The 17,183-nt window shown below is 40.7% G+C and overlaps 2 protein-coding genes across 3 annotated transcripts in view; both read right to left on the bottom strand.

The window, feature by feature from the left end:
• Positions 1–943: 943 nt before the first annotated feature.
• tlcd5a (TLC domain containing 5a) lies at positions 944–8,081 on the bottom strand. Of its 2 annotated transcripts, none has more exons than XM_080428193.1 (3): positions 7,798–8,081; positions 5,867–6,069; positions 944–4,650 (listed from the first exon to the last, which is right to left on the bottom strand). In XM_080428193.1, the coding sequence occupies exons 2-3, from the start codon at positions 6,060–6,062 to the stop codon at positions 4,115–4,117; spliced, it is 732 nt and encodes a 243-aa protein (XP_080284319.1). In that variant the 5' UTR covers positions 6,063–6,069; positions 7,798–8,081; the 3' UTR covers positions 944–4,114. The 2 variants fall into 2 exon arrangements, with proteins under 2 accessions (XP_080284319.1, XP_080284320.1); XM_080428194.1 differs by lacking the exon at positions 7,798–8,081 and adding an exon at positions 6,243–6,314.
• Positions 8,082–10,922: 2,841 nt separating this feature from the next.
• Positions 10,923–17,183, bottom strand: part of oafa (OAF homolog a) — a 38,187-nt gene continuing 31,926 nt past the window's right edge. The window contains exon 4 of the mRNA XM_080429416.1: positions 10,923–15,610. Within this exon, the coding sequence (XP_080285542.1) occupies positions 15,333–15,610 (278 nt within the window). The 3' untranslated portion in view covers positions 10,923–15,332. The remainder of the gene's footprint in view (positions 15,611–17,183) is intronic.

The raw sequence follows: 17,183 nt of genomic DNA, 5'->3' as shown, positions 1-17,183 counted from the left end.
GCAGTAAAATGTATATCCAAGATGACATAATGTAGATCTACCAAAAGTCATGAGCCTATACTCAAACCAGGACCACTGCAGAGAGCACAGGCCACTGAGTCACCAGGAACACTGAATTGTTATAACTTATTTATTTTCCCAATCTGGTGACCCTACGTATACTAGGAATGTACTGTACATTCATAAAAGTATATACAAGATAATGTCTTTCACCTGGTATGAATGCTAAATTCAAGAGCCATTACTCTCAGGTCTAGAAAAACATATAAGAACGTATAAGAATGAATAAGATAACATTCCATACCCAGCACAGGGTTCATTAGTCAATAAATCAATTGACTTGTTACTGATATATATATATATATATATATATATATATATATATATATATATATATATATATTATTTCTAGTAATTCAAAGTTGGAAACAGATTCTTCATAATGCATTCTTTTAAACTGCCCAGCCTGCCTGTTCTCCACTGGAACTCTCAATATAATGCTAATATAATGCCACCATGTGGACAGGTTGGGTAACTTCAATCTCAGCACGAGTGCACAGCAGATAAACTGTAGCAACTTAATATAAAAGCAAGTCTTAGTTCCAACTTATTTTGGACTTTGCATAAAAACAATCACATCTGACTTTCTGACTGAATTCTGACTGAATTGTACTTTACACAAGGACAATCAATTTAGTTAATCAATAAAACAACAAATACAAAAGAAATCTGGGGGGGATCTTAAACTCACAAAGCAAATAAAAACTAACACATACAGTACAAGGAATATGCATTCAAAACTCCAAGGCACAAGCTAGTCAGCTATTATCTTCTCCCTTTCACAGCATTGATGCAGATTAAATTCTGCACTGCACATCACCACAATTAAATAAATGTACCTCATGATTCAATTATTAAATACAATGTTTAATACACAGTCAGAATGCTGGCATAGCACACGCTCAAAAAGATGGACCTTGCCTGCTGGGAAATAAGTAAACAACAAGTTCACAGTAAAAAGAAAAACACTGCACCTTTACAGAGCCACTGTCACTGTAGATAATGTTTCCTTAATGTTGGTCCAGGCACTGTGAGTGACACTGCACTGATTAATGATCTGGCAAGAACATTACAGTACATTACATTACATGTGTTATGCAATCAAATAGCTCCAAACACAAGACTGACTAGTATTAAACTTCAAAGCAAACAATCAATTGGTTACATAAAATCTCAAAACTTTGAAATGCACGCAACATTTCCACAATAAGGAGAGGTTTAGAATACAAAGGGAAAATATTACTTTTTTCAAAAACAATATACAGGATACACACTCAATCTTTATAAATAGCTCAAAGTTTCCATAGATCTCTGTTGCCTGCTAACAATTATATATATATTTTTAAGTGGAACATGGGAGAAGAGGATTATCCTCTTGAAGTCCTTTAAATTCCAGTAAAATGAACAGGTATGTAATTTTGTAAAGGAGATTGATAAGCATAGAAAGACATCACAAGGACAGTGATCTCACAAAGAGCAGGGAAAGCTAGCTTGTTTAGAGCGATGGTTTGCATTAAAGAAAAGAAAGAAAAGGTCTAACAGTGGTGTGGCTTCCCTGTGGATCTCTGACGTCATGCTGATGACATCATATTGATGGCGTCAGTCTTGCCCAAATATGGACGGCGGATCAGAGATTCTGAATTCACAAAATGTGAAAAATATTCACACAATTTTTTTTTTTGCAATAATGAGAAAGAATTATCAATACTTCCTTGGCCTACTGGCAGCATGCACTTTTTGGTGCTGATCAGTCCAGTGGTTTGTGAGATTAGCTGCGGACACACAGACCTCTAGACCGCTTGACCCCTAGGAGCCACAGCGCAACAAATGATGGAACATATAGGTCCCTCTGACCATAGATATTAGAAACCTAGATACCTCATTGGCCTCTGCAGTTCATTGGGGCGACTGGTATCGCAATACACGGCTCTTCCGCAGGGAACCTGTCACTCAAAGTGACTACTGGCCAATCACAGCGCTCACAGCGCGTTGACTACTGGCCAATCACAGTGCGTCTTTTCCGGGACTTGTCAGTGCAATGGTTCTCAACCAGTGGTCCGGGAAGCACCAGTGGTCCTTGAGGGGGTTCCAGGTGGTACCCAGCTAAATGATGGAGAGTTGATAACCAAATGGACCCTTATAGATCTTTAAATCTTGAGTATAACATTTCACACTGTCAAGAGTCAAATGGTTAAACATCTGCATTACTTACTATACAGGTACACAATTAGAGAACGTAAAGAATTGTTATTTTGACAACATCTTATCGAACGATAACATATTCTAAGTTTTGGGTGTGAGAGGCTAAAGCTTATCAAACGGTGTTCCGTGACTCAAATGCTGAATAAATAATGGACCTTGATATGAAAAAGGACCATGTCTCTTATTTGAATTTCACAAATAGAGTGTGGAGTTTGCCAAGTTCCAACTAACTAGATGCTGCGCACAGCTGCTGCCTCTTAAAGGGTTAAAAGCTGGGTTACAAAAAGACCCGCCCCCACCTGCCTCTGATTGGCCTACCGAACTTCCGCTTCTGTGACGCACACGGCAGCCCTGCGGAAGCAGGAAGCGCGCCCGAGATACGAACGCTTCAGAGCCGAAGGAGGCGTCTACCTTTATATGTCTATGCCTCTGACAATCACCATTTGTACTTCATATGACCTTATATCCCTGAGCATAGCTTTAACCACTTATATGCTTCATTGACTGGGGGCCCCCAGGGGTCTATCCTTGGCTTGGCCTCCTCCTTTTTTCCCCTCTACACCAAATCACCGCTTGTAGAGCGGCTATTTTTAAGTATTTTAAAGAAAGAAAGAAAAAATCACAGGTGTAAATATGTAATTTCTCAAAAATAGTGTATTGACACAAACACACCACATACGCTGCGTGGAAGCAGGCAACTTCTTGGACCTTACAAAAAAACTGGACTGGAAAGACACAACCAGTGTTTTAATGCCTTCAATTAGAGCTCTAGGGTCAGATTTATTTATTTACTGACTTATTGAGAAAAGCCAAACCAGATCCCACATCAGCAGCCAGGGAATTTAGTAAATTCATGCGCCTTTTGATATGGTGAAATGATCGTACATTTGGGCATTTTCGGCACATGTACATCATACAGAGGGTAAAGGTTTCGTACAAATACAATACTTATTGTACATATGGCAACACTGTTGAAGTGGTTAACATATTACATGCTTTGAATGTCTGTTGTGACATCTGATTCAAGTCCTACTGTAGGTATGCCCATGAGGCTAGTTGTGAAATCAAAGGTGGTGTCTCAAAAGGTCTGAGGACATTCACTTGGGTGAGGGCCAAAGCATATGATTGGGTCATCATTCGCAAGAAAGTCTGTGGAAGAGACACCATCTGTTTGTGTTGGCAGTATGTTCTTTGGCGTTCAAAGAGAGCAACTATTGTCTTAGTTATGTTTAACTAACTGTACCTAAGATTAGTACTGTATTACATCTTTTTCCAGCCTCCAATTTCCTTTTTAATTCATCCCACTCGTCACATGTTGATGCTTGGTCTAGTTCTTTTGGTGTCCGGTGCTGACACAAAGGACACTCTTTCAAGTCCCTTGTTGATGACGACAGAATGATCATAACCTATACCACCCCATCTGTATGCAACTTGGACAGAACTGAGCCGAGTGCTTGTGCAGAGTGGCGCGACTGTCTTGTTTTCATTGTTTTTAACTTGTTTTCAATGGCAAAATTGCCTTGTTCTCAATCACGTCTGCATTCCGTCATCAGTCACGTGACAGCACACCTCCCATGTCTGAAATAAACATTGTGGGAGTTCTAAAGAAGTCTGTCCGGTGACTGCCCTTGAAAAATGCATGTTGAAAAATAATGCGAAGCATGACCAAGCATCCATAAGTGACGAGTTGGGAGTGAGAACGTGTTGACGTTACAAACAGATATCAAAAAGTCTGTATGCCATAACTTTGACCTCTCCCTTGCTTACAAAATGTATTCCCTTTAAGTTTATGAGGTACTCAGTCATAATGTCGGTTTCTTCAGAAAAGCAAGACAAAATGAAAGTTGTCTTTTCAGTCCATCTTCCCTTCATGACCATTGACCGCTGCTGCTGTTGCTGCCTTCTCCTCATGCCGGTTTCTCCACCGCTTGCTCTTGCGAACAGCGAATCGACCGATGTCCACCACGAACAGCCAAGAAAGGACGTACAAGGCCACTCCGCCACACTTGATAAAGAACCTGGGCCTGGGGGAGATCAGCTCACAGTACAGCATCGCACCTCCCACAAAGACCCGCATTAACACGAAGAGCAGCACGAACGCGACATCGACGACATCCCCCAGACGGGTCTCATAGCGTCCCGTCTGCCTGAGGAACCAGCGAGTCTGCAGGAGGGGGTTCGTGATTTCACTGCCAAAAAGCACAGCACAGCCCTCTATACCGGACTCGCCCAACGACAGGGTCAACAGGATTCCAAGGATGCTCATGGTGTGGTGTGCCAGCATCACAGGGCCCTCTGTGCGGAAGTACACACACCATGCCATGTCAAAGATGAAGTAGCCAAGACTGAGCACCAAGGTGCTGATTTGCAGGTTTGTGTTCTTCGTACCTGGAATCAAAACAAACATGATTTCTGTTGAAAAAAATGTTAATGCATTGAGGCTTTAGGTCTAGTAATTCATAAGGCTTTAGGTCTAGTAACAGCATAAATACTGAGGAGACACTTGGCAAAGACTTTCGTAACTCCTTTATATCTTTTGCTTACACAACATGGGTTGTTGCTACAGCTTGTTTACAGCGGCAAGGATTTTATTAGGCTATCAGCCTCCTCAAAAACATTTCAGCTGAGCAGTGCTTTCGGATTCATATGACACATCTGAACCAACAACTAATGTAATTACATTGCACATTATTTTACGCTGAGTTAGAACTAAATCCTGTATCTGTGTAGCTTTAGGTAGGAGGCAGGGTAGGGGTTTCTGGCACAACTTCACCTACTTCCATCATGTGCATGGAGAACAGAAACAAGTCTAAAGTTTAAAGGCCAGTCCACACCAATGCAAACTCCTTGCAAATGCCATTTGGGATCGTGGTTGCAAGTAGTTGCATGTTGCAAGGAGTTGCGTTGCGAATCATTCAGATAAGTCAAGATGGAAAGTGGGTGGGGTCCACGCGCATAGGGTGGATTCTTTTCCGCCACCTAGTTTTTCTTAATCCTTGATTGTATATTTCAAGATTCTGCCAGGTAACAGGCTGAAATAATGTCCCATGGGCTTCATTTGTAACCATTTCATTATATTACAGGACAAAAACAGAAGAAAAAACGGAGCCGAAAATGTTCCTATCACATATATATTTCGTTTTGACTAAATACATGTTCTTTACCAACTACATTTTCTTTATCCTTGAAGTGTGTATGTTAAGATTCTGCCAGGTACCAGACTGACACAATGTCCCATTGGGTTCATTTCTAACCCTATGTTACACATATCCTACCCAAACAATAGCATATAAATAGCATAAAAATACACACTTCAAGGATGAACAAAAACCAGGTGGCGAAAATATCCACCCTATGCAGGTGAACCTCACTTTCCATCTAGACTAGTGGACTGGCCTTAAAGAGCAACCAGTGTACAGTAGTATACAGTACAGAACAACTTTACTGTTGTGCCAACTGCCAACGCTGTATAGTTTGACCATCTTTTTCATAGACATTCATCATGTGATTTTGCAAGCCAAATATTATTTACATAAATGACTTCATGCAAATAAAACTGATATAATTGCTGAGTTATAGGTCTACAGAGGACAAGCATTCCTACCTGGATATGTGAAAGGCCAGGGTCCGTCCACATAGCCGATGTAGCCTGTGATGCAGACCACCAGGACGCCGTGGAGCAGAGTGACAAGACGGCAATTCCATTCATAGCCCCGGGACCCGTTGAGGACACAGAGGAGCAGGTAGATAAAGCTCCAGCCACACAGGCAGAGCAGAGCACCAACAACCAGCAGTGCCATCCCTTAGCTAAAGACAGAACAGAACAAATCGAGAGCTGAAAAATTCCTGTCTCTCTCTCATCAACAAGTTGTCATTGAGTAAAACGTAGCTGACATCAAAACAGAAAGAATAAGAATCTAAATAAGTTTTGTTCTGTGATAGAGAATAGCCTTTACAGTACACAAGATAAAAGAAATTACCATCTATAGGCACTCAGCTGAAATCCTTTGTAACTGAACAACAATTAGCCTTTGCTTGAACTATAATAGCACTACAGATGGCTGGCCTGAAGAATCTGGTGTGGGGTGAGGGGGATGTCTCTGTCTTGTGTGACGTTTGTTCCCGGGAGATGGGACCATACAGACGGACAAGCCCACACCCAGTACTGGCAGCAGCACCAAGGATCTTTCACTTTCATGCCTACAAATTATAATCTCACGAACTTTCGCAACTAAGTAAGTCAGAGGTTATTGTGTATCGGGCTAAAGACAGTTCCCGCGAGAGAACAGTCATTTCAAGTCCTTCGTGCACAGTGTTTCTTGTGTGCAACTAGCCTTGTATTGATACAAGACTGTTATATTATGACCAATAGGTCTGGATCCAAGGCTAGTGTGCAACAGGCCTTAAAGGCCCAGTCCAGAGTGATCTGAACATATAAATGTAGGTCTGTGTTACTCCAATGCTGGCAAGCATTACCAACATGAACAAATATATTTTACAGCTCCAAATTAAAGCAATACAATTTAAACCTATACTGTATGTGTCTGTAATTGGCCACAACCACCTTCTAGAGAATAAAAAGATCCCAAAATCAATGATTGGATCACTGACTGTAACACATACTGTAGGAGGTCAGAAGGTGGCTGTCATTGACCTGTCAATGTTGGCCTCCAGTTTTGGGTCCAGAGTCCAGACATTAAATTGTTTATTGCACATAATTTAGCCTGTACGCAGTAGTACAAAGGTGATCTACAAGCTAATAACTTGTGGCATCATAGCTTGTAGATCTGTTCTTGTACGTCAAGCGACACCATCGTACGACGGGTTATATACATTAAGCTGTAGGATGTCAGGGATCCAACCATCAAACGCATTTTTTGGTTACCATAGTGATGATGTGTAGGAACGGTTTATAGTAGCTCCAATCGGAACCTCTCCCTCAGCTGTATAGCTCCGAGATGAGGTCCCGCTGCGTAGGGTGCCGGCAGAGTGCGAAACCGGCAAACGATGGACAATATTGTTGATTCTTACTTTTTCCGCACATCGTATCCAAAAAGTAAAGGTCATTCCCCCTGCTCTCAGATGTTTGACATTTTAGCGGCAAAGAAAATCTAACTGACGGGTTGAAACAAGCGTTTAAATCGCTTTTTTAGTCAGCCTGTGGCCAGTCAACCCCAGTACGCATGCGCTGTACTGCTCCCATTAAGGTTGCATCGGGAAAACATGCCACAGGCTGACTAAAAAGGCGATTTAAACGCTTGTTTCAACCCGTTGGTACATAATTATTGACCGCTAACATGTAAAACATACCGAAAGCAGACGGAGCATCGTTACCTTTTGGATACGATGTGCGGAAAAAGGTAAGAATCAACCATATTGGCCACCGTTCGCACTCTGCCGGCACCCTACGCAGTGGAACCTCATCTCGGAGCTACAGCTGAGGGAGAGGTTCCAAACGGGGCTAGGACTAGGTCTCAGCCTGAACACGTTTCCCTGTAGCACAAAATACAACAATAATAAACAATAAAATACCACCTTGATGATGATGATGCTGATGATCATTAGACCAGTTGCAATGTCTTTTTCTCCCTCTCTCACGTCACCAGCCCCTTGGTATCCTGTGATACAAGCATGTTTGTGGGGGTCTCTGCTCTCACAACACGACCACCGATCATCATGTTGTTGTCCTTTTCATCCACAGTCACTCAGTATCTCTTCATCGCCATTGAACGGCAGCGTCGATCTTAAAGCCACCCGGGTGTTACTGACGTGTTAACAGTGAGCTGAACTGAAGTGAACTGAATGGAACGTAACACATAACAGCCAACAATCATTAACAAAAGCCCGTTTGTTTCCATCCATCCCACTGGAACAGCTTCCGTAGCGACGATGGGAGGATAATGTTGTAGTGTCTTTTTGAGAAGTAGCGACACCCTATGGCGAATGACTAAAATTACACCAGGACAGTGGTGTAAACTAATCTTTAGGTATTTTTTTTTACTTTACTGGAGTATTTTAAAATTTCTGTAGTTTTACTTCTACTCCACTACATCTCAGAGGCAAATATTGTACTTTTACTCCACTCCAATTATTTGAAAACTTTAGTTACTAGTTACTAGTTACTTTGCGGTTATAAATTATTATATTATAAAACATACATTAACCACTTCAGCCCTATTTTATACATAGGCTATTTGAAAATAGCCGATCGAGCTTGCAGATCTGCTATTTTCAAACATTTTATTACTTTTACTTTTGATACTTTAAGTATATTATGATGCCAATACTTTTGTACTTTTACTCAAGCAACATTTCAAACACAGGCCTTTTACTTGTAACAGAGTATTTTTATATTGTTATATTGTTTACTTAAGTAAACTATGTGAGTACTTCTTCCACCACTGCACCAGGATAGGTGGGCACTATAGGGACATCTGGGCACCTCAATGTAAAATTGGCTATTTTGTCTAGAATGTAAAAAGAAAATGTAATATTTGAAAAATGGTATTAAGTAAAGTAAAGTATACACGATGTGAACATGCACGGTACATCAATATGAGACTTAGATCTATCCTTAAACCTCTTGTTTATGACCCAAAATGACTGGATATATAGGTTTTCTAGAAATATTAGACCTTAATTGTAGAATGTTTAAGAATGCTATAATCATGTGTAACATAGTTCAATAGGTTGTAGTTAAAATCCCACTAAATGGGGAAACTACGCAACCTGCTGTTCTACATGCCTGCACCAAGCTTCATATTAGCAAGGGACTATGGATAATCCTCAGAGCTGTGGAAGATTCTCATGAGAGGTAACGTCTCTGTATGTCTGTGGACAAAACTAATGTTAACTATCTTGAAAAGTACTTAAAGTTAATCTGGGTTAACTGTCTGAAAGTTAACTATATTAGACTAATTCTGTCACATTTTTGTTGGGTCAATCATTCATTTTGTGTATGTTTATTTACTTGTAAAAAATGTCTCCAGTACAAGTAGCTGACAGATTGTGTTGTTGTCTTCCCAGACAGACAAGTGCTTTTGATGTCCACATGTGCTGACATACTGTCTCCTATGTCCATTTATTGTGAATGCAGGTATGTTGTCAAAGAGTGTTGTAATTTCATTGTGCAAATGATGCAATTCATGTTTGATGCAAATTCATGTGATTTGCTAAAATACTATAAAAATGGTAACAGTTCATGGTAAAATATACTACATGTATTTTATATGTTTTGAATGTTATATTAAGAGGACAGTCTTGTTTTCTTTTGTTGTATTTATGTAAACTGTATAAAAATCCACTCTACGATCACTAGATCAGTAAGAATACTGTGTATAATATACTATGGGTAATCCTCAGAGCAATGGAGGATTCTCATGAGAGACAGACAAGTGCTTTTGATGTCCACATGTGCTGACATACTGTCTCCTATGTCCATTTATTGTGCATGCAGAATAAACACCCTGCTGCTGAAGCTGTTACCACCACCTGAACTCTGAGTGTGTTTAATACAGTGAGGAGACATTTAACATCGTTATTTTTTCGCTGAAGCATGAGCTGAAAGCATCAGTGCCCGCTTTATATAAAATATACAAAGTGTGTGTATTGCTGTAGCCTACTGTGTGTATCAGTTATGGCAGTGCTGATCTGTTGCTGTTGTTGTAGTAACACCAAGACGAATTGCTACAGTAGCAACCATTTGTTGCTTAGCAATACACTTTTCTGATTCTAATATAAACATATTGTTCAAATTCCATACACCTTTGACTGGTTAGTACGATAGTATTCAATTTATGCTGAGCATCGCTGGGTGCATACTGTACTGGCTGTATAGTGGCTGTTACTGTATAATTTGGGTTCTACTCATATTATTCTATTGTTTCAATAAAATTACATATGTATACACAGGTTTTTTTTTCTTCCAGTTTGATCTGAACTCATTCCTACAACTATACACTCAATCTGGATGAAACTTTGTTACATATTGGTATAGTAGCCTCATAAAAACATGATTTAGGTTTGCATTTGTAGCTCATCTGGTTCAAACGTTATAGCCAAAACCTTTTTCAGGTGGCGGCCATATTGGACTTGGCCACTTTGAATAGGTTGAAAAGGTTGCTGGCTCGGGCGCCCTTGCTAAATAATTAGAGCATGCTTTGGGTTACATCTGGGACAAATCTGGTGCTTTAGATTGATTCACGCAAAAATATTGCTAGGGACTGTAATTAGTTGGCCGCTTTTAGAGGTTTATTTTAGCTGTTCTGTCATAAGATAAAACATTTTACACTCCGTTTTCCTAAACATGAGTATTCTGAACATTTAGAGCACCTCAGAAAATCTATAGCTCCAACGGTTTATAAGATAGAGCCATGTTTGAAGAAGCACACCGGGCGTGACGAGTTAGGGTCAGTTAGTCAGTTCCCACGTTGTTCCCTGGGGTCAAGAACAGTTGAGATATTATCTCCTAAATTAAGTGCAATTAAACTGTATTGATAAGAGGACAGCACTGCAAAGTCCAACACGTGATCTCAAATAAATGACACAGCGGTAATTAGATTAAATTAATAATTAATCAGGAATTATTGTTCGACAAACAACAAAATGGCAGAATTTCAACTACATGTACAGTGTAGCATCAAAAGCCAGCCACGGTGTGATGCAGTGCAAAAAAAAAGATACTTTATTACAACAATTCATGTAAAACACAACTCTTGACCAGTACATAGGCTAATTGCTTCATTTTCTCACAACGAGAATTATTTACAACACATACAAAACTTTCATAGAAAAATATGTCTGACAATTTATTCTAGAATTACATAGCAAAAAAACAAAATGACAAACGATGGAAATGTTAAGGCACTTGATCACCAGTAAAAGGCCATAAATTGAAATGCTTCACACATTTGGCTTATCAGTTGGTAGCAGACGTACACACACTCGCACATGCACGTAGAGTCACGCACGCACACACACACACACGCACGCACGCACAAGCACAAGCACACATTATAAAGTGAACATTGATATGGCAGTCAAGAGTGAAATGAATGAAATGAAATGAATGAAATGTAAGACATGTCAGTCATGATTTGTGAAAAAAGGGGGACACAACTCAAACCATTGGACATCGGCAGTGGCTCAGTGGAGGTAGAGCGGACGCTTGGGAATTGGAAGGTTGCCATTTTGATCCCCGGCTCCTCCTGGCTTAATCCATTAAAACTGGGAAAGCATCTGTGTCATTTTAGAGTTCCTTGAAATATCATGAAAATGTGTGCAAAATATTTGAATATATATATATTTTTTAAAGGGAACATTTTTGACTCAAATCTTTGCTTCTGGGGTTCCCTATTAAAAAATATTTTGAGATGGGGGTCCGCGGACAAATACATATAATTTTGGGGGTCCTTGACATGAAAACGTTTGAGAACCACTGAAATCATAGCAACATAAGTTAAAAAATAAAACTGTTAGAAGACATTGGTAGAATCCCCAGAAGCAAAGATTTGAGTTAAACATTTTCCCTTTAAAAAAGACATGATTTGCACAAAGAAAAAATAATCGAAAAGTGACACAGATGCTTTCGCCGGTCTTAACGGGTTAATGTCAAAGTAATGAGTACGACACTGAACCCCTAACTGCTCCTGATGAGCAGGTTGGTGCCTTGCATGGTTTCCTCCACTATCGTTGTGTGTGACTGTAACGCACATTGTAAAGAGCTTAGGATAAAGGCGCTATTTTTCTGTAATTATACTTTTACTGCTCCTAGTATTGATGATTTCTTGTATAGTATTGTATGTCTCTATATGTCTTGATGAAGTGAATACACAGGACCACAATGGAAACAAGCCCTCAGGGCCTTTTGTGTTATCCTTTTAGCATTATTGTATAACTGTACCTCTGTACTTTTAAAAAAAACTGTTAATAAAGTATTCAATCAGTCAATCAATATATGAATGCACAATTTACCATTTACTCTATACTGTCAATCAATACGGAATTTGGTCCCACAAATTCCCAGAGGTGCTCCTTGAATTAGACCATAAAAAAATGATCAAAGTTTCTGAATGCATATTACATGATATAACGTTCAACTGTTGAAATGAACGGACACAAAATACCAGATTTGAATATAAGATAAACTAATTAATAACAGGGAATAATAAAGAGAATGTTCCGTCCAGAAGATGGCAGTATTGACTCTTAAGTGGACCACTATGTAGGTACATGTACATAATTATGTTCCAACTTGACACGATCTACTGTAAAACCTTGTTTGAGGGATTGAAACCCTAGGCCAGTGGTTCTCAAACTGTGGGTCGGGACCTCCAAGGGGGGGTCCCCAGATGATTAGCTTAATGTGCAACATCGTTTTCTCACTCAACAGTAAACAACCAACATACAGTATAAGTGTATACAGGGTATCTGCACATTTCTAAAGTGAAAATGTAGGACTTTTGACAACTTTTGAATACCTCTAAAATAAAAAACGAACAAAAGAAGACCATTACTGCGTCAAAAGTAATCAAAAAGCTATGCTATAAAAAATGGTCAAACATCGCGAGGTGTTGTGAGCTAGTAGATCTGCTACTTTCACAATATGCATCTGTGGAATCTAGTCAAACTAAATGTAAAGCCTCAACTCCTACAATTCCAAGTGCTTGTCAGGGTGGGGGGTCCCCAGTTGAGGCCGCGGCCTGAAATGTTTGAGAACCACTGCGCTAGGCCATTCTGTTAACAGCATTGCCTTTCAGAATGCTGACTTTGGTCAACTTGAACCTGTAAAATAAGGACAATGTGAGCTAAGTCGCAGGTTCTCAACGCATGGTCCCAGGACCCCCGGGGGTCCTTGAGGAATTATGGGTCTGTAACTCTGAGAATGTACAAATGGAACCAAATGGACCCTTCAAACAACAAAAAAATCTGCTACAACTCAGCAGACCTACAGATTTTTTTTGTTTAGTTTTTTTAATAATTTCTACTGCACTGTATCGTTTCATTGAATACAACAATGGACCACAATGGAAACAAACCCCCACGGGGCTTTTTGTGTTATCCTTTTAGCAGTTATTTTGTTCTTCTTCCTTTTACTGTACTGCCGTACTGTTTTCAAACCTGTTAATAATGTATTCAATCAAATCAAATCAATCAAAGTGTATATTTTTAGTTTTAGTTTTATTGAGCTCTCTCAATGCTCTGTGTCTTACTGTGTTAATGCTTAATGTTTTATGTAAAGCACTTTGAATGGCCTTGTTGTCGAAATGTAACATACAAATAAACTTGCCGTGCCTTCATCTGGTTCTGTTTGAACACTCTCAGAGTTAGATGAACACTGAGGACTTTACAGTGTAGATTGGGGTCCCAGAGACACAAATTGTATCAAATAGCCTAAGAATACACATCAAACTGGGGGACCTTGAAATGAAAAAGGTTGAGAATCACGTGTCATGGGAGAGGTGAGGGGGGGGGGGGAGTGGGGCTGAATTGGTCCCACTTCAAAGAGGATCACAGACGTTTTAGCAAACCACACCCTCTTTAAAAACACGCAACACTTGATAACAAGGTACGTAGCACGACATACATACACGGATGGGACTCAACACGACAGCACGGCCCAATCAAACACTCGACACATTTCAACATGTTTTTGCTACACAAACACACTTCTTGTTAATCAGGGAGCAGGCGGATGACAAGCTTTAACCCATTAAGACCTGGAACGCATCTGTGTCACTTTTTCATTTGAGCTAAAAAGCATTATTTTACACTTTGGCTATTCAAAAATAGCAGATATACAAGCTATGAAAAGAATCGTGAAAATGAGTGCAAATCTTTGAATATATATTGTTTAAAGCAAAAAAATAACTATTCTTTGTTTCTGGGGGTCCCTGGAACAAAACAGTTTGAGATGGGGGTCGACGGCCAAATACATATAATTTTGGGGGTCTTTGACATGAAAAAGTTTGAGCACCACTGATATAGAAACATAATTTTTTTCAGAATACTGTTGGGATTAAGAAGACATTTTTAGAATCGGCTTCGGGTCTTAATTGGTTAAACACATGAGCTTAGAACTTGGGTCGTACAAGAGCCAAAGCAAATAAACGTAAAAAAAGAGGAAAGAATTTACATGAGGTTATAGTCGACAAAATGTACAAAAATATTCCATAATTTCAATTTGCAACTACAATAAATAAAGACAGCGTCAGAGAATTATTGTCCACGTTGCCAGCCAACCTGAGTTGTTAATAAACAAGACTTTAGCTGGCTAAAGCTGTGTCACTACTGACCGAGTCGTACTGTTACACCGATGAGACAGACAGATGTAGAGTGCTCCTCCAAATTCTCCTTTGTCAGAATGACAGAATGACCCACAATCAATCACTTCCTCTGACTCTCTTGAGCAGAATGGTACACTCTGTTGACATGAACTGGCCAGAGATGTAGAAAGACAACATTCTGTCCAGCTCTGTGCAAAAAGAAGAAAAAATGTTTGTATGAGAGGTTGTTGTTGACATCTTCCATTCGCTCTGATGATTCCTCCCCATTGTCCCCAACCCCAATAAAAAAGGCACAGAAGTGACAGCTTCTTGGCAAAGTCACATTACCCACTTAAACCCATATACTTCCTTGACTGGGGTGCCCCAGGGGTCTGCACATGGTCCCCTTCCTTTTTTCCCCCTCTACACAAAATCGCTGAAAATAGCCGATCTACAAGATCACAAGCTTGTATTGTAGATTGGCTATTTTCGCCGAATGTTCGCCTATTATGACATGCCCAGAATAGGGACGCTAGGGTTCATGAAGTTAAAATGGAAATGATGTACCGGTATAAATTTTCCCCCCTCTCTATGTTTCAAAGTCTTAGTCTCGACTAATATAGAATATACAAGGTCGGTTCGTACAGCTGCTTCTCCAACAAAGTTTTGGTCTAATTTAGAACCTGAAATGATCTCCACTGAAGTACTGTACCGGTATATGGATTTCACAACCGCCCCCTCCATCTCCTCCACCTCCTCCACCTGAGACAAGCTTAAAGAGTTTGTTCCGTGTTCCCAGTCAAAATGCTAGGTCTCCTCGTCCCACAGACAGAGTTGTTTTTGTGGAACGTAGTAGGTGAACTGGTAGCCCTTGCTGCAGCTCTTGATGCCGCACTTGTAGGGGGCGCCCTTCCCCGTGGCGTCGCGGCTGCGGCAGTACTTGAGCAGGCAGGGGTACCACTCCAGACGCAGGCTGTACGTGCACAGGCACGGCGTCCACAGGTCGTTGGTGGCACGGCAGGCGGGCGGGCCGGGGACCTCGGCGGTCTGCTGGGGCAGGATCTCGAACATGGAGCCCTCCACACCTACAGGGTACGGCACAGAACAGGAACAGGAAGGTAAACGTCAGAGCTTTGAGGTGTCAACAGAGGGGACTCCCTCTTTCTTTGGCGTTTCGCCCCGGCTGGGCGTGGTTATGTGCCTAAACCCTAACCTCACATAAACTATGCCTAAACCTAACCCTAACCTCACAAACGCTATGCCTAACCCTAACCTTAACCCTAACCTCACATAAACTATGCCTAAACCTAACCCTAACCTCACAAACGCTATGCCTAACCCTAACCTTAACCCTAACCGCACAGAAACCATGCCTAAACCTAACCTCAAAACCACGGCCACCTGGGCGAAACACCGGGAAAAGAAAGAGTCCGGTGCAAATTAGGGCTGCAACAATTGTTTTGTTTTTTCTTAACGATTATTGCATCCAGTACTTTTCAGATTAATCAAAGCATGTTTTGGGGGGATATATTTGTATTTATATATATATATCAAGGAATCAGTGCGATAAAATTGTAATAGATTCTTTCATAATCAACTAAATAAGTCTAATTAACAAACTTAACACCTACTTTACACTTTGTCATGCAACACAGTGGCGTAACGCGGAATCGCGGGGCCTCCCCGCGGGAGTTTCACGCGAGGCCCACGTACATGCACGCGCGTGTGCGTGCATGCGCGTGCACAACCTGCGTGCGTGTGCGACAAATTCTGGTCTGATTCGGGTCTAATTTGGTCTAATTCGGTTCTATTTGACCAATATAAATCAACTTTTTTCTTTTTTTTTGCTGTAAAAATATTTGTATCAGCTCAGGCGGGGCCCCCCCTGCTGGTGGCCCCCCCGCACCGCATCACTTGCTACCCCTCCGTTACGCCACTGCTGGTGGCCCCCCCGCACCGCATCACTTGCTACCCCTCGGTTACGCCACTGATGCAACAGCTGTGCAAAGAAATACCAAAAATAGCCAATCTGCAATCTCATGCTATTTTGGGTAATTTCTTTTCGTTTTTGCCTATAATGACATGCCCAATACTGGACTTCATGGTTTATGACAGTGTTTTTTTTGTTGCGGTTGTCCTCCCCCCTCTATTTAATTAAAATCTTTTTCATAAACGACCAAATTGATTAGTTATTAACTGTTGCACCCCTGGTGCAAATCACACAGCAGACGGTTCATTGGATTTCATTCAACTATGACACACTGTAGAAGCAGGCAAGAGGGGTCAACCAAACGGCCAGTTGGGAAGGCGATACGGTGAAATGGGGACTTTTGTTATGCAAAGGAGATGCAAGTTGTGTGATTCACGGCGAAGATAGCGGAGCAGCAGCGTGCTCGCTGAACCGTGACCATCAACATTGTTTCCCAGATAATAGTGCTGTCACAGTATACTATAAAGCTGTCTTATAGATTCTCCTCACACCCGACAATTTGGGAATCCGTTGGTGTAACGCTACAGGGCCCTGTTGCAAAATAACCCTCACAAACAACAATTTAATCAACAGAACTTATTTTTTCAATTAAAAATTCAGGCGAAGCAGAACAGTGTCACAAACAAGTGCTCAGATCATCAAAGGAATACAGAAGGAGAAAAAAAAAA

This window comes from Gymnoscopelus braueri, assembly GCF_963280865.1.
Source record: "Gymnoscopelus braueri genome assembly, chromosome: 5".
NCBI lineage: Eukaryota > Metazoa > Chordata > Actinopteri > Myctophiformes > Myctophidae > Gymnoscopelus > Gymnoscopelus braueri.
Note: the sequence above shows the minus strand (reverse complement) of the source record. Positions and strands in the feature narration are given on the sequence as shown.